General features: G+C 47.3%; 1 protein-coding gene across 1 annotated transcript in view; it reads left to right on the top strand.

Moving 5' to 3' along the window:
• ALDH1L1 (aldehyde dehydrogenase 1 family member L1) overlaps positions 1-15693 on the top strand; it is a 61189-nt gene extending 45496 nt beyond the window's left edge. The window contains exons 16-23 of the mRNA XM_038739928.1: positions 240-327; positions 2417-2510; positions 3710-3809; positions 5101-5199; positions 5814-5979; positions 7609-7714; positions 10147-10346; positions 15018-15693. Of these exons, the coding sequence (XP_038595856.1) occupies positions 240-327; positions 2417-2510; positions 3710-3809; positions 5101-5199; positions 5814-5979; positions 7609-7714; positions 10147-10346; positions 15018-15073 (909 nt within the window). The 3' untranslated portion in view covers positions 15074-15693. The remainder of the gene's footprint in view (positions 1-239; positions 328-2416; positions 2511-3709; positions 3810-5100; positions 5200-5813; positions 5980-7608; positions 7715-10146; positions 10347-15017) is intronic.
• The last annotated feature ends 659 nt before the right edge of the window (positions 15694-16352 follow it).

A 16352-nucleotide genomic window follows, 5' to 3' on the forward strand; every position in this document is an offset into this window, starting at 1 on the left:
TTTCAGGATACAACCAGGGATTATAACTGAAATGAATGCTGGGACCTCGGTGGCCTCACATCTGGCCAGGATTAGTTTAAGTGACATTGACCATTAAGTGACAGTTACATCCTGGGCTCCAGCATCCCCTCGGGGGTGGAGGAGGGGGGCGTGTGTGCTTTACTTCACCTTCCTAATGGCTTGGACTAGGCAGAACTTACACTTTGTCTCCTCTTTGCAATTTTTGCTTTTGCCACTAGGTGACTCCTCTCACCGCCTTGAAGTTTGCCGAGTTAACCGTGAAAGCCGGCTTTCCAAAAGGAGTGATCAACGTCCTTCCTGGGGCAGGTAAATACGAATGGGGGCTTTTGGAATTGTGCCCATTTCAAGAATATCTGGCAAGTTTGAGATTGTACTCGGGCTCTGACATGATTTGGATTTTTCTAGACTACCTTAAGCAGTGGAAATGTGGATGGAGGAGGCAGATAGATATAGAATTAAGCCTTTGTCATTGCTAAACAAACTAAAATTGTCTAAATCCAACCAACACCGAATTTTACCAAGGAGTTGTTGCCCTTCCAACAGACAAAGTAGCTCAATCAGCTCTTTCCCTACTACTTATCCTCCCTCCTTTCCCACTACAACCCACAGCACTAATGTACATGTCTGTAATTTTTTATATTAATGTCTGTCTCCTCACCTAGAATGTAAACTCCTTGTCTGTAGGGAACATGTTTACCAACTCTGTTATATTGTACTCTCCCAAGCACGTAATGCAGTGCTCTGTACACAGTAAGTGGTCAGTGAATACAAGTGATTGATTGATTGATTGCCCCCAGCCTGCACACTTCACTCCTCTAACAGCAACCTACTCACAATGTCTCTCTTGCTGTTGACCACTTGCTCACACCCTTCCCTTCTGCTTGGAACTCCCTCCCACTTCACATCCAACAGACCACTGCTCTCTCCATTTTCAGAACCCTTTGAAATCAAATCTCCAGGAGGCCTTCCCTGATTAATCTCATCTCCCCATCCGATTCCTTCCCCACCTCACTTCCACTCCAGCCACTTGTCACTTAAGTACTTGAGTACTCTATCCTTTCCTCCCTCCCTTGTAGCCCTTATGTACATGATCTGTAAACTCTGTTTCTTCTCCTACCTATCATTTATTTTAGCATCTGTCTCTTCCACTAGATTGTAAACTCCTGAGGGCAGGGAGTGTGTCTAGTAACTCTATTGCACTCTCCCAAGTGGCTAAGTACTGTGCTAAGCATAGAGTAAGTACTCAATAACATATATTGATTCATTGAAAAGCAGAGGGCATCAACTCTCTAAATGCCCAACTCTGCATTGTTCTTTTCAATTTGAAAGCCAAAGCCATGGTGCATGCAGAGTCTGGTGGGATGGTGAGGGATGAAAAAAGGATCAAGAAAAATGCTTTTGCCTGATGGGTCTCTTCTGTGGAGTGGATTCCTTTAGTAGACATGGGGTGGGGGCGGGGGGGGACAGGAGCTTCTTTTAGGTTCTGAGTACTGCTGCGAAAAAGGGGATTCTTCTTTCCCTCCACTTCTTCCTCTATCTCTTCCTCCTCTTCTACACACACAATGCAGAGTAGGTACTAGGCTTTATGGGATTTCCCCCTAAACCTGGTGCCCTGGGCTGCAGCCAACATCATTTTTTATGAGGTGGATGGTTGGAACATGGGATGGATGCAGATTGTGATCTTGAAACAGGATATCTCTGTCCATCATCTCAGCAGGAGACTCTGTTGTGTCCTCATCTGGCTTGTATGCTGTTGTTGAGTGAAGCGTTCACATCCACTGTACCAATCACTGGGGGTTTCTCTGGGAAACCAGGTGTGATCTGTGGCCCTGAAACAAAATAGCTCTGAGAGCCCCATCAGCAGCATATCCTGCTATGCTCTCATCTGGTTTATACAACTAGACCTTTCCTTTCAGAGCTGAGTCTAGAGCAATGCACTATTCTTAACTCCTGTATGATAAGCTCACAGCGGGGGTCCATCCAGGAGGTTTCTCCAGGGATTCATGGCAGCCCACTTCCAGCTCCAGTACCTGTTATTTGCCGGAACAATCAGACTCTATATTACCAATTCCCTTTCAATGACAAATGTATTTAAACAGATGCCAGTTAGACTAGAGAATTTCCCAGCCAGTGAACCCTTAAAACCTGTAGTGTCCCCAGAATGCTCGAGGGCTGGCAACAGGATGTTGGGTTAGGCCCAGGGAGACCTCTAGCTATTACTGCACTATTATAATTATTAAGCACTTATTGTGCGCAGAGCCCTAAGTGCTGGGAAAGAACACACATTTGGGAATTAGATACAAATCAGAAAGCTACTTTAGTATACTGCCATGTTGCTATTTTAGAAATGTTTGTCCTGAGTTTGCTCCTTGGTGCTCCTGTCTCCTTGTCTCAGGTTCCCCAGTGGGGCAGAGGATCTCTGATCATCCAGATGTGAGAAAAATTGGGTTCACAGGATCCACTGAGGTTGGAAAGCACATCATGAAGAGGTAAGTAGATTTTAAGATTGGGAGAAATCATTTTGTCCAATTGCCCCAGCCCCTTAGAAGTTCTCTAGACCTGGAAGGAGAGTCTCAGGCCAGAATAGGCTCCTTCCCAGGAGGGTACTCTAGGCTTGGAGGGACTGAACCAGAACAGAATAGTCTTCCTAGGACTTCTCTAGACCTGAAGGGAGAAGCCCAGACCAATACAGGCTCCCCCAGGAGGGTATGGGTAGGAGTAGTTTCCCTGGACCCAAGCTATCTCTTCTGAGTGGTCTCAGGGCTTGTGGTCTTACTTGGGCCACATCAATTGTGATCAGTCATCCCATGGCTCCTGGCATGAGCAGATTGCTCCCCCCTCCCCAACCCTGAAATTTCAGTCAGCAGGGAAGCTGCCAACAGGAACAGTGCCATTCTGCTGGCACTCTCTATATATAACTAATAAGGGCAATGAGAGCCGTCCATTAGATTGTAAGCTCCTTGAGGACAGGGTCCATATCTTCTACTTTCAATGTATGTTCCCAAGCAGCTAGTACAGTATTCTGTATACAGTGAGGCACTCAGTCAATACTGATGATGATGACGAGGAGGAAGAGGATGATGGCAACTCATTTCAGGGTGGGAAGGGAAGAGTTTACATATAGGCTGTCTACTGATGGCCCTATGCATACCAGACAGTAAGATACACATAACAGTATGTTCATTATTCTGGGCCCTCAACTCTGTGGGGAATTCTGACCGCCCCTACCCAACACACACACACGCACACACATATATTTCTCTCCCTGTAAACCCAGTGGCTGATTCTGAACTGCAGAACTCGGTGGCAGGAGCTGAGCTGGTGGGAGACAGGAAGCTAAAACTAAAAATACGAGACATAAAGGTGTCCCATGCCATATCCATGCTGGACTGAGGACAGGCCAGCTGAAAACTGGACTATCCAGAATCAAACTAGATGTATGGCCACATACCCATGTGTTCAAAGTGGCAAAGATGAAAAATAACTTTTGGTATCTTTCTTCAGATCCAATTTATATTTCAAACACAGTTTGCCCCTACCCTTCAACTTAATTTCTTAACTCTGCCCCTTTTTCACCTTCACCACCTGCCAAAGGTGGTTCATTTCAAATTGGCTCATGAGATTGCAATTCCCAACCTGCAACAAAATGTGGTCTTGCTAATTTCATCATTATCTCGACCCTTTTCAGCTGTGCCCTGAAAAACTTGAAAAAAGTTTCCCTGGAGCTGGGAGGAAAATCTCCACTCATCATCTTTCGAGACTGCGACCTGAACAAGGCTGTGCAAATGGTAGTCAGGCCTCTGTTACTCTCCTCCTCAAAAATCTCCAGTGGATACCAATCACTCCGCATCAGGCAGAAACTCCTCACCCTGGACTTCAAGGCTCTCCATCACCTCACCCCCTCCTACCTCACCTCCCTTCTCTCCTTCTACAGCTGAGCCCGCACCCTCCGCTCCTCTGCAGCTAATCTCCTCACCGTGCCTCGTTCTCGCCTGTCCCGCCATCGACCCCCAGCCCACATCATCTCCTGGGCCTGGAATGCCCTCCCTCTGCCCATCTGCCAAGCTAGCTCTCTTCCTCCCTTCAAGGCCCTACTGAGAGCTCACCTCCTCCAGGAGGCCTTCCCAGACTGAGCCCCTTCCTTCCTCTCCCCCTCGTCCCCCTCTCCATCCCATCTTACCTCCTTCCCTTCCCCACAGCACCTGTATATATGTATATATGTTTGTACATATTTATTACTCTATTTTACCTGTACATATCTATTCTATTTTATTTTGTTAGTATGTTTGGTTTTGTTCTCTGTCTCCCCCTTTTAGACTGTGAGCCCACTGTTGGGTAGGGACTGTCTCTATATGTTGCCAACTTGTACTTCCCAAGCGCTTACTACAGTGCTCTGCACACAGTAAGTGCTCAATAAATACGATTGATTGATTGATTGATTGTGGGAGTATGCTGGTTCCCTCTGGGGTACCTCTGTGGCCTATGCCTTGAGATTTAGAATAGGTCAAGTTGAGTCCCACCTACAAGGCTCCCCTGGCCCCCATTTTGCTCTGCCCCAGCCGGCACAATAGGGAAGAGTCCATCCTCCCTGCTTTCTTTCTCCTTGAATCCAGTGAACAAAGTCTTCATCCTCACCGCCAACCTGAGGTAGCCTCTCATCAGGTACCTGTCCAGTGCATACCAATTCTGGGCCTAAGAGGGAAAATGGAATTTGCCACAGTCCTAAAAGCTGGGAGAGGAAGGTGATTAGTATCTCCTTTATCAACTTTCTTGTTTGGTTTTGCTATCACTGTCACCTGTTCTTCCACAGGCTCCAGTATTAGTTAGTTTTGTGGCAGCCCTGCAGGAGAGTTATTCGAGTCCTGGACAAGCAGTTTCCTAGGGCTGCACAGGCTTCTCGAGGAAGGAGGCTGAAGTTAAAGTTGCTTTCCCATCTAGGGTGTAGGGGGGGTGTTGCGTGTTTCTGCAAAGATTGAGCTTGTGGTCAAGCACCAAAAACCCATCAGTATGTAAAACAAAGCCCCAGTGGAATTCCCTAACATTCGTCAAGCTGCCTTAATATTTTTGCTTTTTCTGAAGGGGATGAGTTCAGTTTTCTTTAACAAAGGTGAAAACTGCATCGCAGCTGGCCGGCTTTTCCTGGAAGAATCCATCCATGATGAGTTTGTGCACAAAGTGGTGAGTGCCAAACCTGTTCGCCAAAAGTAGTGGCCTAGCTTTAACATCCCACCTATAGAACCTGCCAACACAAGGCTCAGCAGGTTTAGCCAGGCCCTGGTTAGACCAAAATGGTACACTTGGCTCGGCCCAACCCCAGTCTGACCCAAGCCCAAATCAACAAGTGAAATTCCTAGAGCTGGCCTAACCCCCATGTTTTTATTGGCCAAGCCTAGCCAATCCCAACTTAATTTCCTGAAGGTGTAGGTGTGGGTAAGGGAGTCGGGACTTGTGTATATTTCACAGTAGGTAACTGCACATGTGCTCATTAGTCCTTCAGAGGTGTGTTGGTACAATTGGCAATTGCAAGCTGCTCAGTGGATGGATTATTGAGTGATGTAATCACTGTTCAGGTGCAATTTCTACATTTCTGAAGTGCCCGTGGAAGGTCCAAAGCAGTCTCATACAGGAAGGAGTCAGGCCAGCCTGAGCAGGTCCCTGCCCAAACCCAGGCTGAGACTGGACTGTTTGTCCATTGCCTAGCCCACAGCCAGACCTAGGTCTGCTTTTCCCAGAGCAGTTTGGGTACTGAAGACACTGCCAAGTGTTTTATGCATGTCAATGGCCTTTGACAGGTAGAAGAGGTGAAGAAGATCAAGATTGGGGATCCCTTGGATCGGACCACTGACCATGGACCTCAGAATCATCAAGCCCACTTAAATAAGCTGATAGCATACTGCCAGATGGGGGTAAAGGAGGGGGCCACCCTGGTCTACGGAGGGAAGCAGGTTCCTCGACCAGGTATACAGCGACAGGGCAGGCCCGTAATGGGCACTTCGCCTACAGGCCTCAGGAAGCTGGTCGGGAGTGACCCTGCAGTCCTGCTATATTAGGCAAAAAATGCCATTATCCTAAGTACCCAGGGATCTGGCCCTCCCTCAGTCTTAGGCATTCAGAATAAGAGAGTTTGTACTTTGCCGCTTAACACTACAAAACTGCAGGTGGTGAGTTACAACAGTTCATTAAAACAGGTATTTCCCCAGGATCAATGGGGCAACTGTCCGAAGGGGTGGGGGTGGGGTCAAGTTCTTTCCCTTGCTACACATGGATACTTGCTACACAGTCTCCATGACATAGGTGCCCATTCCACAGGACAGGAGTGATTGAGGGTGATGGCCCCACAGCTTTCTGAACTGTACTTCCAGACTTGCTGGTCCTAGGTCTCTGGCGAGACCTGAAAGTTTCCCATCAGGGTTGGAAAGACCCCAAAAAGGAGACTTACTGGTCTACTAGTTCCCTGAAATCTGCCTCCTCCCAGTCCTCTTCTCCCCTCCCCCACATAAAATCCCTGCTCCATTTTACCCTGGTGCTTGAAATGAAAAGTTGGCCCCTATGGGGGGGGGGAGGTTTGCAGTGCCCAGCAAGCACAGTACAAAGGGGGTAAACTGAGAATGGGGAGCTAGGGGGAATTACCAAAAAGTGCCCTTATCTTATGCTCTGCTACTCCCTCTCCACTGTAGGTGAGGGCTATGGTCCAGCCTGCTCCACTCTGAGGGAAAGATGTAGCAGCTGCTTCACCTCAGCTTGGGTGGAGGGAGGGAAGGGAGGAAGAGAAAGGGAGGAGTGTCAGATAAAAGGATTATGCAGGAATATTTAGCCTCAGATCTGCCTTTTCTTCTCAATCTGTCCTGTGCACAGTTGTCAGTATCCTTGTTCAGGCCTTTCTGTTGTACCCTAACCCTCCCAGTTCCATTTGTGTGGCAGTGTTTGCATTACCACAGCATTCTGCCTTGCAAACAGATCTGTATTGAACTGCACTATTATAACCACCCAAGAAAGATGCCAGACTAGATTTGCAAGGCAGCCTACCCACTGATACATGTGTGGATCTGAAAAGTGATCCATTTGGATGCCCCCAAGAGCCATACTTTTCCAGGGCTGATTGGAAATCCATTTGAAACCTCCAGCAATTGTATCTTGCTTTTCAAATGAAAAACCTCCCTTTGTTTATATGATGGAAAATGATAGTAATTTAGCTAAAAGTAATTTAGGTAATTTATTTAATATGGATATGATCTTAAAAGTCTTCGAAGCTTAAGGAGGAGGAGTCAGAGGAGGGATAAAGGGAGAGGGAAAGTGATGTGGAATCACCTCCTCTCCCAATTGTACAGTGGAGAACCCTGACCGAGTCAGGGCTCTTGCTAAATGTCCTAGTGATGGCCCTGAAAGGGTGTGGTACAGTAGGTAGAGACAATAAATCCTGCTGAGTGATGCTACATGCTAGTCCTTTACCGGAGAGGTACAGTGAGGGGTAGTAAATATACCTGGTGTAGAGGGTGGTAAACAGAACTACTGCTTCTACCTGAACTTGGGTTTACATCTTGGTCTACTGGGATGGCAGCATAACAAAATCCAATACTTTCTCTGTAGGCTTTTTCTTCGAGCCAACTATTTTCACCAAAGTGGAGGATCACATGTTCGTTGCCAAGGAAGAGTCCTTTGGGCCTATTATGATCATTTCCAGTTTTCCAGATGGGTATGAGTTGCTTATGCAATTTTCTGGTTTTCCTGACACTCTCATTATTTAACTGGGGCTAGATCAGGAGCTCTCATAATCCAAGGCCCAAAGTTTGTCCTAAGGAAGGGAATACACTGGGGAGCAGCAGTTTCTTCTCCAGGACTTCCTGCTGCAGTTGCATCCGGAGCGGGATTAACCTCCCCATGGGCCCAGAGTTGATCCATCTTGCAACCCCTTCCCCCTACCGTTAACTCCCCATGCTTACTCCCTTTGACTTGCTATACTCCTACCTCCACCAGGTATAAGGAGAGGGGTGTTGGAAGACCTCTTTCTTGGCAGTCAAGTCTAATCCATCCCCTCACCTGCCCTGCTCACCAGAGACTATTCCCCTCCCCTAGGTGGAGAGGAGAGCTTTGATCACTGTTGCCATGGCTGGGTGGTCCATGAGGGAAACAGGAGCCTTGCTGAGGAGGAAAAGGGGAAGGCCTGAGCCCCAGCAGTCCCCAGTGGACTGGACTTTTGCCAGTGGGTTTCAGGTGTGTGTGTGTGTGTGTCCCACTATCTACCTCACATATGCTTGCTGACACAGAGGTTCCCACTCTGGCCCTGGCCATGGGGAAGGGACAGGACTAGGAGCAAGCTCAAACACGAGCAACAGAGGAAGACCAGGCAGCGATCCCCACTGGCAAAGAGCCAAGACAGCCACACCTGCCCCCGCTCCCCACCCATCTAAACTTCCTCTCTACCCTTGGCAGATTTTACCAGAGTTGGCAGAGGAGACAGAGGGGATCCCACAGTCAAACCTCACCTGCTGTCTCTAGGACCTGTAGGCTCCTCTCTTAGGCTGCCCGTCCCCAGTCTACCTTGAGCCAGGGCTGAGCTGCTTAAAGGGGCAGCATCCCCTTTAAGCCAGCCCCGGACTTGGGCAGACAGTAGGCTGTGCTCGCCTGGGAGGATATGTGGGAGCAAGTGGCAGCAGAGCCAGGACCACCTTACAGCAGCACCTAGGGACTGACGCTGAATTCTGAGATTCCCCACCTCAACTCCTCCATGTCATCCTCTCCTTCACAGAGTGGGGCAATTTAAAATGCCCACACACACATGCAGCATCAGAGGGACTAAAGATGAGAGGTCAAGTAGTGGGGACTATAGGCTAATTCCAGTTTCACCCTGCTCCCTCTGACATTGCACAGGTACAGTGGCCATCTTGGGAGGGTCTCTTGTGGGCTTCATCTTCGTAACGTCCCAAACGGCAGACATGTTGGAAGGGTCAGAAGGTGCAGTATTACCATCTGAAGTAGCAGCAACCCAAGACATGCATCTCTGGGCAGTCCCTCTCCCTTCCTCCACATTGACTTGAGGTCTAGGCTGAAACCTCTAGAGCCCCAGATTGTATCATCATCATCAATGGTATTTATGGAGCGCTTACTATGTGCAGAGCACTGTACTAAGTGCTTGGGAGAATGCAATACAATAATGTTGGTAGACACATTCCCTGCCCACAATGAGCTTATAGTATAGAGAGGGAGAGAAAGCAGTGATTCCCTCCTTTTAGTTTGGGGCTACTCTGGTTCAGTCTGAATCTCCTGGGGTGAGACTGCAGAGAGACCAGTCTGAGACAATAATAATAATAATTGTGGTATTTGTTAAGCGCTTACTGAGTGCCAGGCACTGAACTAAGCACTGGAGTGGATTCAAGCAAGTCAGGTTGGACACAGTCCCTGTCCCACATAGTGCCCACAGTCTTAATCCCCATTTTACAGATGAGGGATCAGAGGTACAGAGAAGTTAAGTGACTTGCCCAAGTCACACAGCAGACAAGTGGCAGAGTCAGAATTTAAACTCAGGTCCTTCTGACTCCCAGGTCCATGCTCTATTTACTAAGCAGGCTACTTTTCAGTAGGCCACACTGCTTCTTCCCGGAGGGTTTGCCCCATGCCCTCTGAAAAGTTCCGACAGAAGATGCTGCACACTAGTTGGGTCCAAAACAGTTGGGGCTAAATTGATGACTAGCTGGGATTTATCAAACCTTAAGTAAAAGCCTATTACAAGTTGGAAGTTCAAGGTTCAGGATTGACACCTCTATTATAACATACCTATGTTAGGGGCTACCACTAAGCCCTTCAGTGCCCGGCCCTGCCCGGCCCAGCCAGCAGGAGATCATGGAGGCAGAGGCTAGGAAAGTCTTCAAGAATTTTTTAAGTTTTGGGGTCTCTGTTACAGCCAACTTCTGCTAGGTTTCCATTCCCTGGCTCCTCTTCCTATCTCCTCACCAACCAAAAGGGGTTCATCTCCTTCTTTACCTGCTCCCCATAGGATTCCACATGAAAAGCCCTCCGGGAAGGTAAATTTGGCTAATCTTTTTTAGAAACTGTAATCTCGAAAGACATTTCAATTCCCACAATTTATGTTCAGCTAACAACGTGGGGGGAATTTCTTTGTCTTCCCAGGGATATAGACAACGTCCTGCAGCGTGCCAATGCCACAGAGTTTGGGCTGGCCTCCGGAGTCTTCACCCGGGATATTAACAAAGCCCTGTACATCAGTGAGAAGCTCCAAGCAGGGACGGTGTTTGTCAACACTTACAACAAAACGGATGTGGCCGCCCCATTTGGAGGGTACAAGCAGTCTGGATTCGGGAAAGACCTGGGTAATGTGATGTTTCCCCTTTTCTAGCAACCCTAGGCATCCCTGAGCAATAAAACAACCAACCATTTAGCACAGCCACTCAATCCTAGGGAAGTTATGGGCCTATTTGGTGCCTGGCAGCTTGAACCCATTAGAGCATCTCTAATGGGCACTGCTTGTCCATAGGGTGGCTGGGGACATTCCTCAATCCCCTGAGCAGTAAAGGGCCTCTGGGGGAACAGGAGGACAAACACAAAGACACACAGGGAAGGAAAGAGTGAAAAGGAAGTGGGCTAAGATAACGGGATCACCAACGACCATAACAATAACAGCCAATTTCTGCTTGGGCTGAAGTCTTCGACTGTCTCAGCTCCTCACTACTCCATTCCCAGCCATCCTGGACCAAACTGCTAAAACCTTCCCAACACTCCAACAGCTGTGGAGGAAACCTCTGTTTGCCCTCCTCTCCTGGAACTTCACTCTCATGGGGTTGGGTGAGGGATAGGAGGTTGTTCTGACCATGAAACACCCCCTCCACAGACCTCGTAACCTAGGTGGCTTGGGAGGCTGCAGACTGCTTGGGTCTTAAATTCAGGAAGCAGGTGTGGACTTAGGTAGACTTTGAAAGATGGAAGGGGCACAGATGGGCATCAGCAAAAGCACAGTAACAGAAGTACTTGATGCTAAGGGTAATGATTAGGTGAGCTGAGCAAGAAGGAACTGGGACTTAACAAGCGATGAGGGCAGATAAGTGGAGGACTGGGAATTTTTTTAAAGTATTTGTTAAGTGTCAATTTACTATGTGTCAAGCACTGTTCTAAGTCCTGGAGTAGATGCAAGTTATTCAGGTCAAACACAGTCCCTGTCCCACACAGGGCTCACAGTCTAAGTAGGAGGGAGAACAAGTGTTGAACCCCCATTTTGCAGATGAGGAAACTGAGGTACAGAGAAATGAAGTGACTTGTCTAAGGTCACGCAGCAGGCAAGTGGTGGAGCTGGGATTAGAACCCAGGTCCTCTGACTCCCAGGCCTGACACTGCTGGTTCATGCAGCAATTGGAAGGGCCATCAATCAGTCAATCAATGGAATTTATTGAGTGGTTACTATGTGCAGAGTACTGTACTAAGCACTTGGGTGAGTACAAAAGAATTGGTAGATATGATCCCTGCCCATGAGGAGTTTATAGTCTAGAGAAGGAGGCAGATACCTTCTCTCTGTGCCTCAATCTCGCCTATCTCAGCATTGAGCCCTTGCCCACATCCTGCCTCTGGCCTAGAAAGCCCTCCCTCCTCAAATCTGACAATTACTCTCCCTCCCTTCAAGGCCTGATTGAAGGCTCATCTCCTCCAGGAGGCCTTCCCTGACTAAGCACCTCCCCCTTTCCTCTTCTACTCCCTTTTGCATCATCCTGACTTGCTCCCTTTGTTCTTCCCCCCTCCCAGCCCCACAGCACTTATATACATAGCTGTAATTTATTTATTTATACTAATGCCTGTCTCCCTCCCCCGCCCCAGACTGGAGGCTCATTGTGGGCAGGGATTGTGTCTGTTTATTGTTGTACTGTACTCTCCCAAGCGCTTAGTACAGTGCTCTGCACACAGTAAGTGTGCAATAAATACACCTGAATGCATGAATGACATTAATATCAGTTACAGATAGGGGAAACAGCAGAGTATAAAGAGCCATACTTATGTGCTGTGAGCCTGGGTGGGGCAAGTATCAAAGTGCTTAAAGGTGACACACCCAAGTGCCTCAGTGACACAGAGGGGAGGCTGAATAGGGTGGGGAAATGATAGGTTAGTAAGAGAAGGCCTCTTGGAAGAGGTGATTTTAAGAAGGTTTTGGAGGAGGGGAGAGTGGTGGTCTTAGTATATGAAGAGGGAGGGAGTTCCAGACCAGGGGGCAGGGGGTTGGCAAACAAAACAAGACAGATAAGATTGTGATATAATCATAACATTGAGAAGCAGTGTGGCCTAGTAGAAAGAGCATGGCCCTGGGAGTCAGAGGACCTGCGTTCTAATTCTGGTTCCGCCACTTGCCTGCTGTGTGACCTTGAGCAAAGTCACTTAATTTCTCTGTGCCTATTACCTCATCTGCAGAATGGAGGTTAAATCCTCCTCCCTCTGTCTTATAATGTGAGCCCTATGTGGGACAGGGACTGTGTCCAACCTGATTATCTTGTCTCTATTCCAGTGCTGAATAGTGCTTGACACAGAGTAAGTGCTTAAAAAACAAGCAAACAAAAATTAGGCTTGAGGAATATGTGTGTAGACCGATAAAGAGAGGAGAGGATGAAGGCTTTATCATCAGCCAATCATTGAGTGCTTACTGTGTGTAGAGTGCGCTTGGGAGAGTATAACAATATAACAGACACATTCCCTGCCCACAAAGAGCTTACAGTCTAGATGGGGAGACAGACATTAATATAAACAAATAAAATTACAGATATGTACAAAAGTGCTGTGGGGTTGGGAGGGGGGATGAATAAAGGGAGCAAGTCAAGGCAACACAGAAGGGAGTGGGAGAAGAGGAAAGGAGGTCTTAATCAGGGAAGGCCTCTTGAAGGAGAAGGTGCCTTCAGTAAGGCTTTGAAAGAGGGGAGAGTAATTGTCTGTCAGATGTGAAGGAGAGTGTTCCAGGCCAGAGGCAGGATGTGGACAAGAGGTCAGCGGCGAGATAGACATAATTAAGGTACAGTTAGAATGTTGGCACTAGAGGAGCAAAGTGTGGGGGCTGGGTTGTAGTAGGAGAGTAGCGAGGTGAGGTAGGAGAGGGTAGGTGATTGAGCACTTTAAAGCTGATGGTAAGGAGTTTCTGTTTGCTGCGGAGGTGGATGGGCAACCACTGGAGCTTCTTGACGAGTGGGAAAACGTGGCCTGAACGTTTTTGTAGAAAAAATGATCGGGCAGCAGAGTGAAATATGGACTGGAGTGGGAAGATACAGGAGGCTGGGAGGTCAGCAAGGAGGTTGATACAGTAATCAAGGTGGGATAGGATAAATGCTTGGGTTAACATGGTAGCAATTTGGATGGAGAGGATACGTTAGATTTTCATAATGCTGTCAAGGGGTCAAACTGACGAGATTTAGTGATGGATTGAATGTGTGGGTTGAATGAGAGAGAGGAGTCAGGGATAACACCAAGGTTATGGACTTGTGAGACAGGAAGGATGATGGTGCCATCTACAGTGATGGGAAGTTCGGGGGAAGGACAGGCTTTGGCTAGGAAGATATTGTTACTCACCTGTATAGATGGAGAGGAAAGAGTTGGTCCTAGGGTTGGTTCTAGACTGTGAGCCCGTTGTTGGGTAGGGACCGTCTCTATATGTTGCCAATTGTACTTCTCAAGAGCTTAGTAGAGTGCTCTGCACACAGTAAGTGCTCAATAAATACGATTGAATGAATAATACTGAGGAAGAAGCAACAGAAAGTAGAGTTGGGCATATTGAGCAAAGCAAAGACATCGATCACACTCCAAGCAAGGGTGCAAGAGTGAGAGACTGTGTATCAAGTGGAGGCTTTGGCATTAATGGGTAAGGTGAGAATAAGTGAAGGATTAATTAGACAGGACAATAATGAGTTTTAGATATATTTAGATTAACATGGCAGCAGGACATTCCATACATGTCCACTGGTGTTGGTGCTTGGGTTACCAAGTTAGAGCTGTCCAAGTGCTTAGTGCTTTAGAAGCCAAGCCAGCTGAATTACAGGCCCCTAGCAACATGCCCATTATGGTGAACATCAATAAACTCTTGGTACATTCAGACCAGATCTATCTTAGGGGAATCACTCCAGTATTAATCCAAGTCATTTTCAAGAGACTACACAACCCTAGGCCTTGTCTCTTCTCCCTCTGCAGTGACAAATACACAGACTACTATGACCTTGGAAGGACCTCCTGATTTGCCATGGCTTCAGCCCTGCCTCACTAGAACCCTGGCCAAAAAAACCTTACAAAAACCCCCCAAAAAACCTGGTGCCAGGAGCTCCCTGCCATGATAGTGAAACAGCCTATTGCCAAAGAAGTAAGGTGATGGAGTGAAGCCCCAGGACCAACATTCTTACCCAAAAGCGCCCGTGCCTGCACAGAATCTTAGCTCCCTAACCCCAGGCCCACAGCTCCCCAGATTAACTGCCCAAACTCCTTCTGGGCTCCACTAAAACTGTTCTTAGCTTGAATGTGGGTGGGACGGGCTTATGCTACAAACTGTCCTATTTTCACTGAGCCAGTTTTAGGGAGACTCAGAGCCTGGCTGAGGAGCCATGGGGTCGGGGATGGGGGGCAAAACAGGGTAGGGTACAAAGCAGTTAGGTCCAAGGATATGTCCAGACATGATCACACATGATCACCCTAAAGACCCCAAAAATGTTGCTCTCATGGTCTTCCTAATCATGATTGCAGCAGCCGGTTCTAAACTGTGCCAGCCAGCCCAGGGCTATTGAAACCTTCAACTAGGTCCCCACCACCCAGTTGGAGAAACCACATTTGGTTTCACCAAATGCCATCCACATTTTCCTAGAGATCTCGCAGGACATCTATTCCCAAGAGGACAATTCATGCAGATGATTTCCATCATGGAGTCAGAGTATTGTATTTATTGGGTACCCTCAGAAGCAGATCACTGAACTTGTACCAACCACTTTGCAAAGATGGCACTATCTGTATTGGTTTGAATCACATGTTGTTTCTTGCAGGTGAGGCAGCTCTGAATGAATACCTGAACACCAAGACAATCACTATTGAGTTTTGAAGAGAAAAGTTCAGCACTGTACTAGTGAAAGCAAAGCTCAGACCCAGCATTAGTGCTCCAAATGAGAAGAACAAGGAAGCGTGGTAGTTTGTATATCATTCAATCATTTCATTTCTGTAATTTATGTTACTGCCTCCCCCTCTAGACTGTAAGCTCCTGTGGGTAGGTACCGTGTCTACCAACTCTACTGCACTGTACTTCCCCAAGCACTTAGTGTAGTGCTCTGCCCACAGTAAACCTCAATAAATACCAATAATTGATTGATTAATCCTGAAAAGAAACAGCATCATATGCCACCTCATCCCAACTTATTTCAAAGCCAGTCTGAAATGTATCTATGGTAATTTGTTCAAAATCCACTTTGCCCACCCCACTAAATCTCCTGCTTCCACTAGGGATTTCTTGTGGAGCTCCTGAAAAGTCAATGGACGTGCACCAGAAACCCACCCAAAGGGGAATTACTGGGACCTTGGTTCCGCTTCTGCTAGAGAAATGCCATCCATATTTGTCTAGACCTCCTCCCAATCCCTTCAATCTTACTGCTAATTATCTGACCAGAAACACTACTTCCTGTCCTCTTGGTATGGATAGAAAAATAAACAAGCTTTTTTTCCTCACCACTTCTGGAGTTCTTCTTTGATGAACATCTTTCTTACAAAGAAACAAAACTCTATTAAACTGCTTTATGAGAAAGGAATAGGCTTGATGCATCTGTTCTTCCAACCAAAATACCACTTGAGTGGGCCATAGCAACTTTTTCCTTCTGTTCTGAAGCATGAAGCTGGGATGGAGGCTTGAGGATATGGGACTGAGAGATAGGAAGGAGTATTAGTTGCTTTTTCAAAGCTGTCTTAGATGCAGGAGACCAGTTGCCCCACATTGTGATTTGCTAGCAGAGCAATCAGACACAGAGGTTTCATTTTTAACATGCAAGGAAAGAAACACGGGGAAAACAGACCCTCTCCAAAAGTTTATACTTTACTAATTATATAGGCTTCAGTAAATACAGGTGCTCCCATAAACACACAACCTTCCATAAATACACCTAGTACAAATTTCACATAAGCTTTCTTGGGCTTGTGCCAATTAAGTTTCACCCTACGGCTAGAGGGAACTGCACCTCAGAGAGGAGTAAGTCAGCAAAAAGCCAGGGAAGGGAGAGAGCTGCAGCCCCTCTGCTCTTGAATTGAAGAATGCTGTCCAGCTCAGTGTCTGACCAGTGTCGCTATCCTCTCAGAAGGTTAGTAATTCTGGACCCTGGAAATACAGTTCCCAGGGA

Source organism: Tachyglossus aculeatus, chromosome X1 (assembly GCF_015852505.1).
Source record: "Tachyglossus aculeatus isolate mTacAcu1 chromosome X1, mTacAcu1.pri, whole genome shotgun sequence".
In the NCBI taxonomy this organism is placed as follows: Eukaryota; Metazoa; Chordata; class Mammalia; order Monotremata; family Tachyglossidae; genus Tachyglossus; species Tachyglossus aculeatus.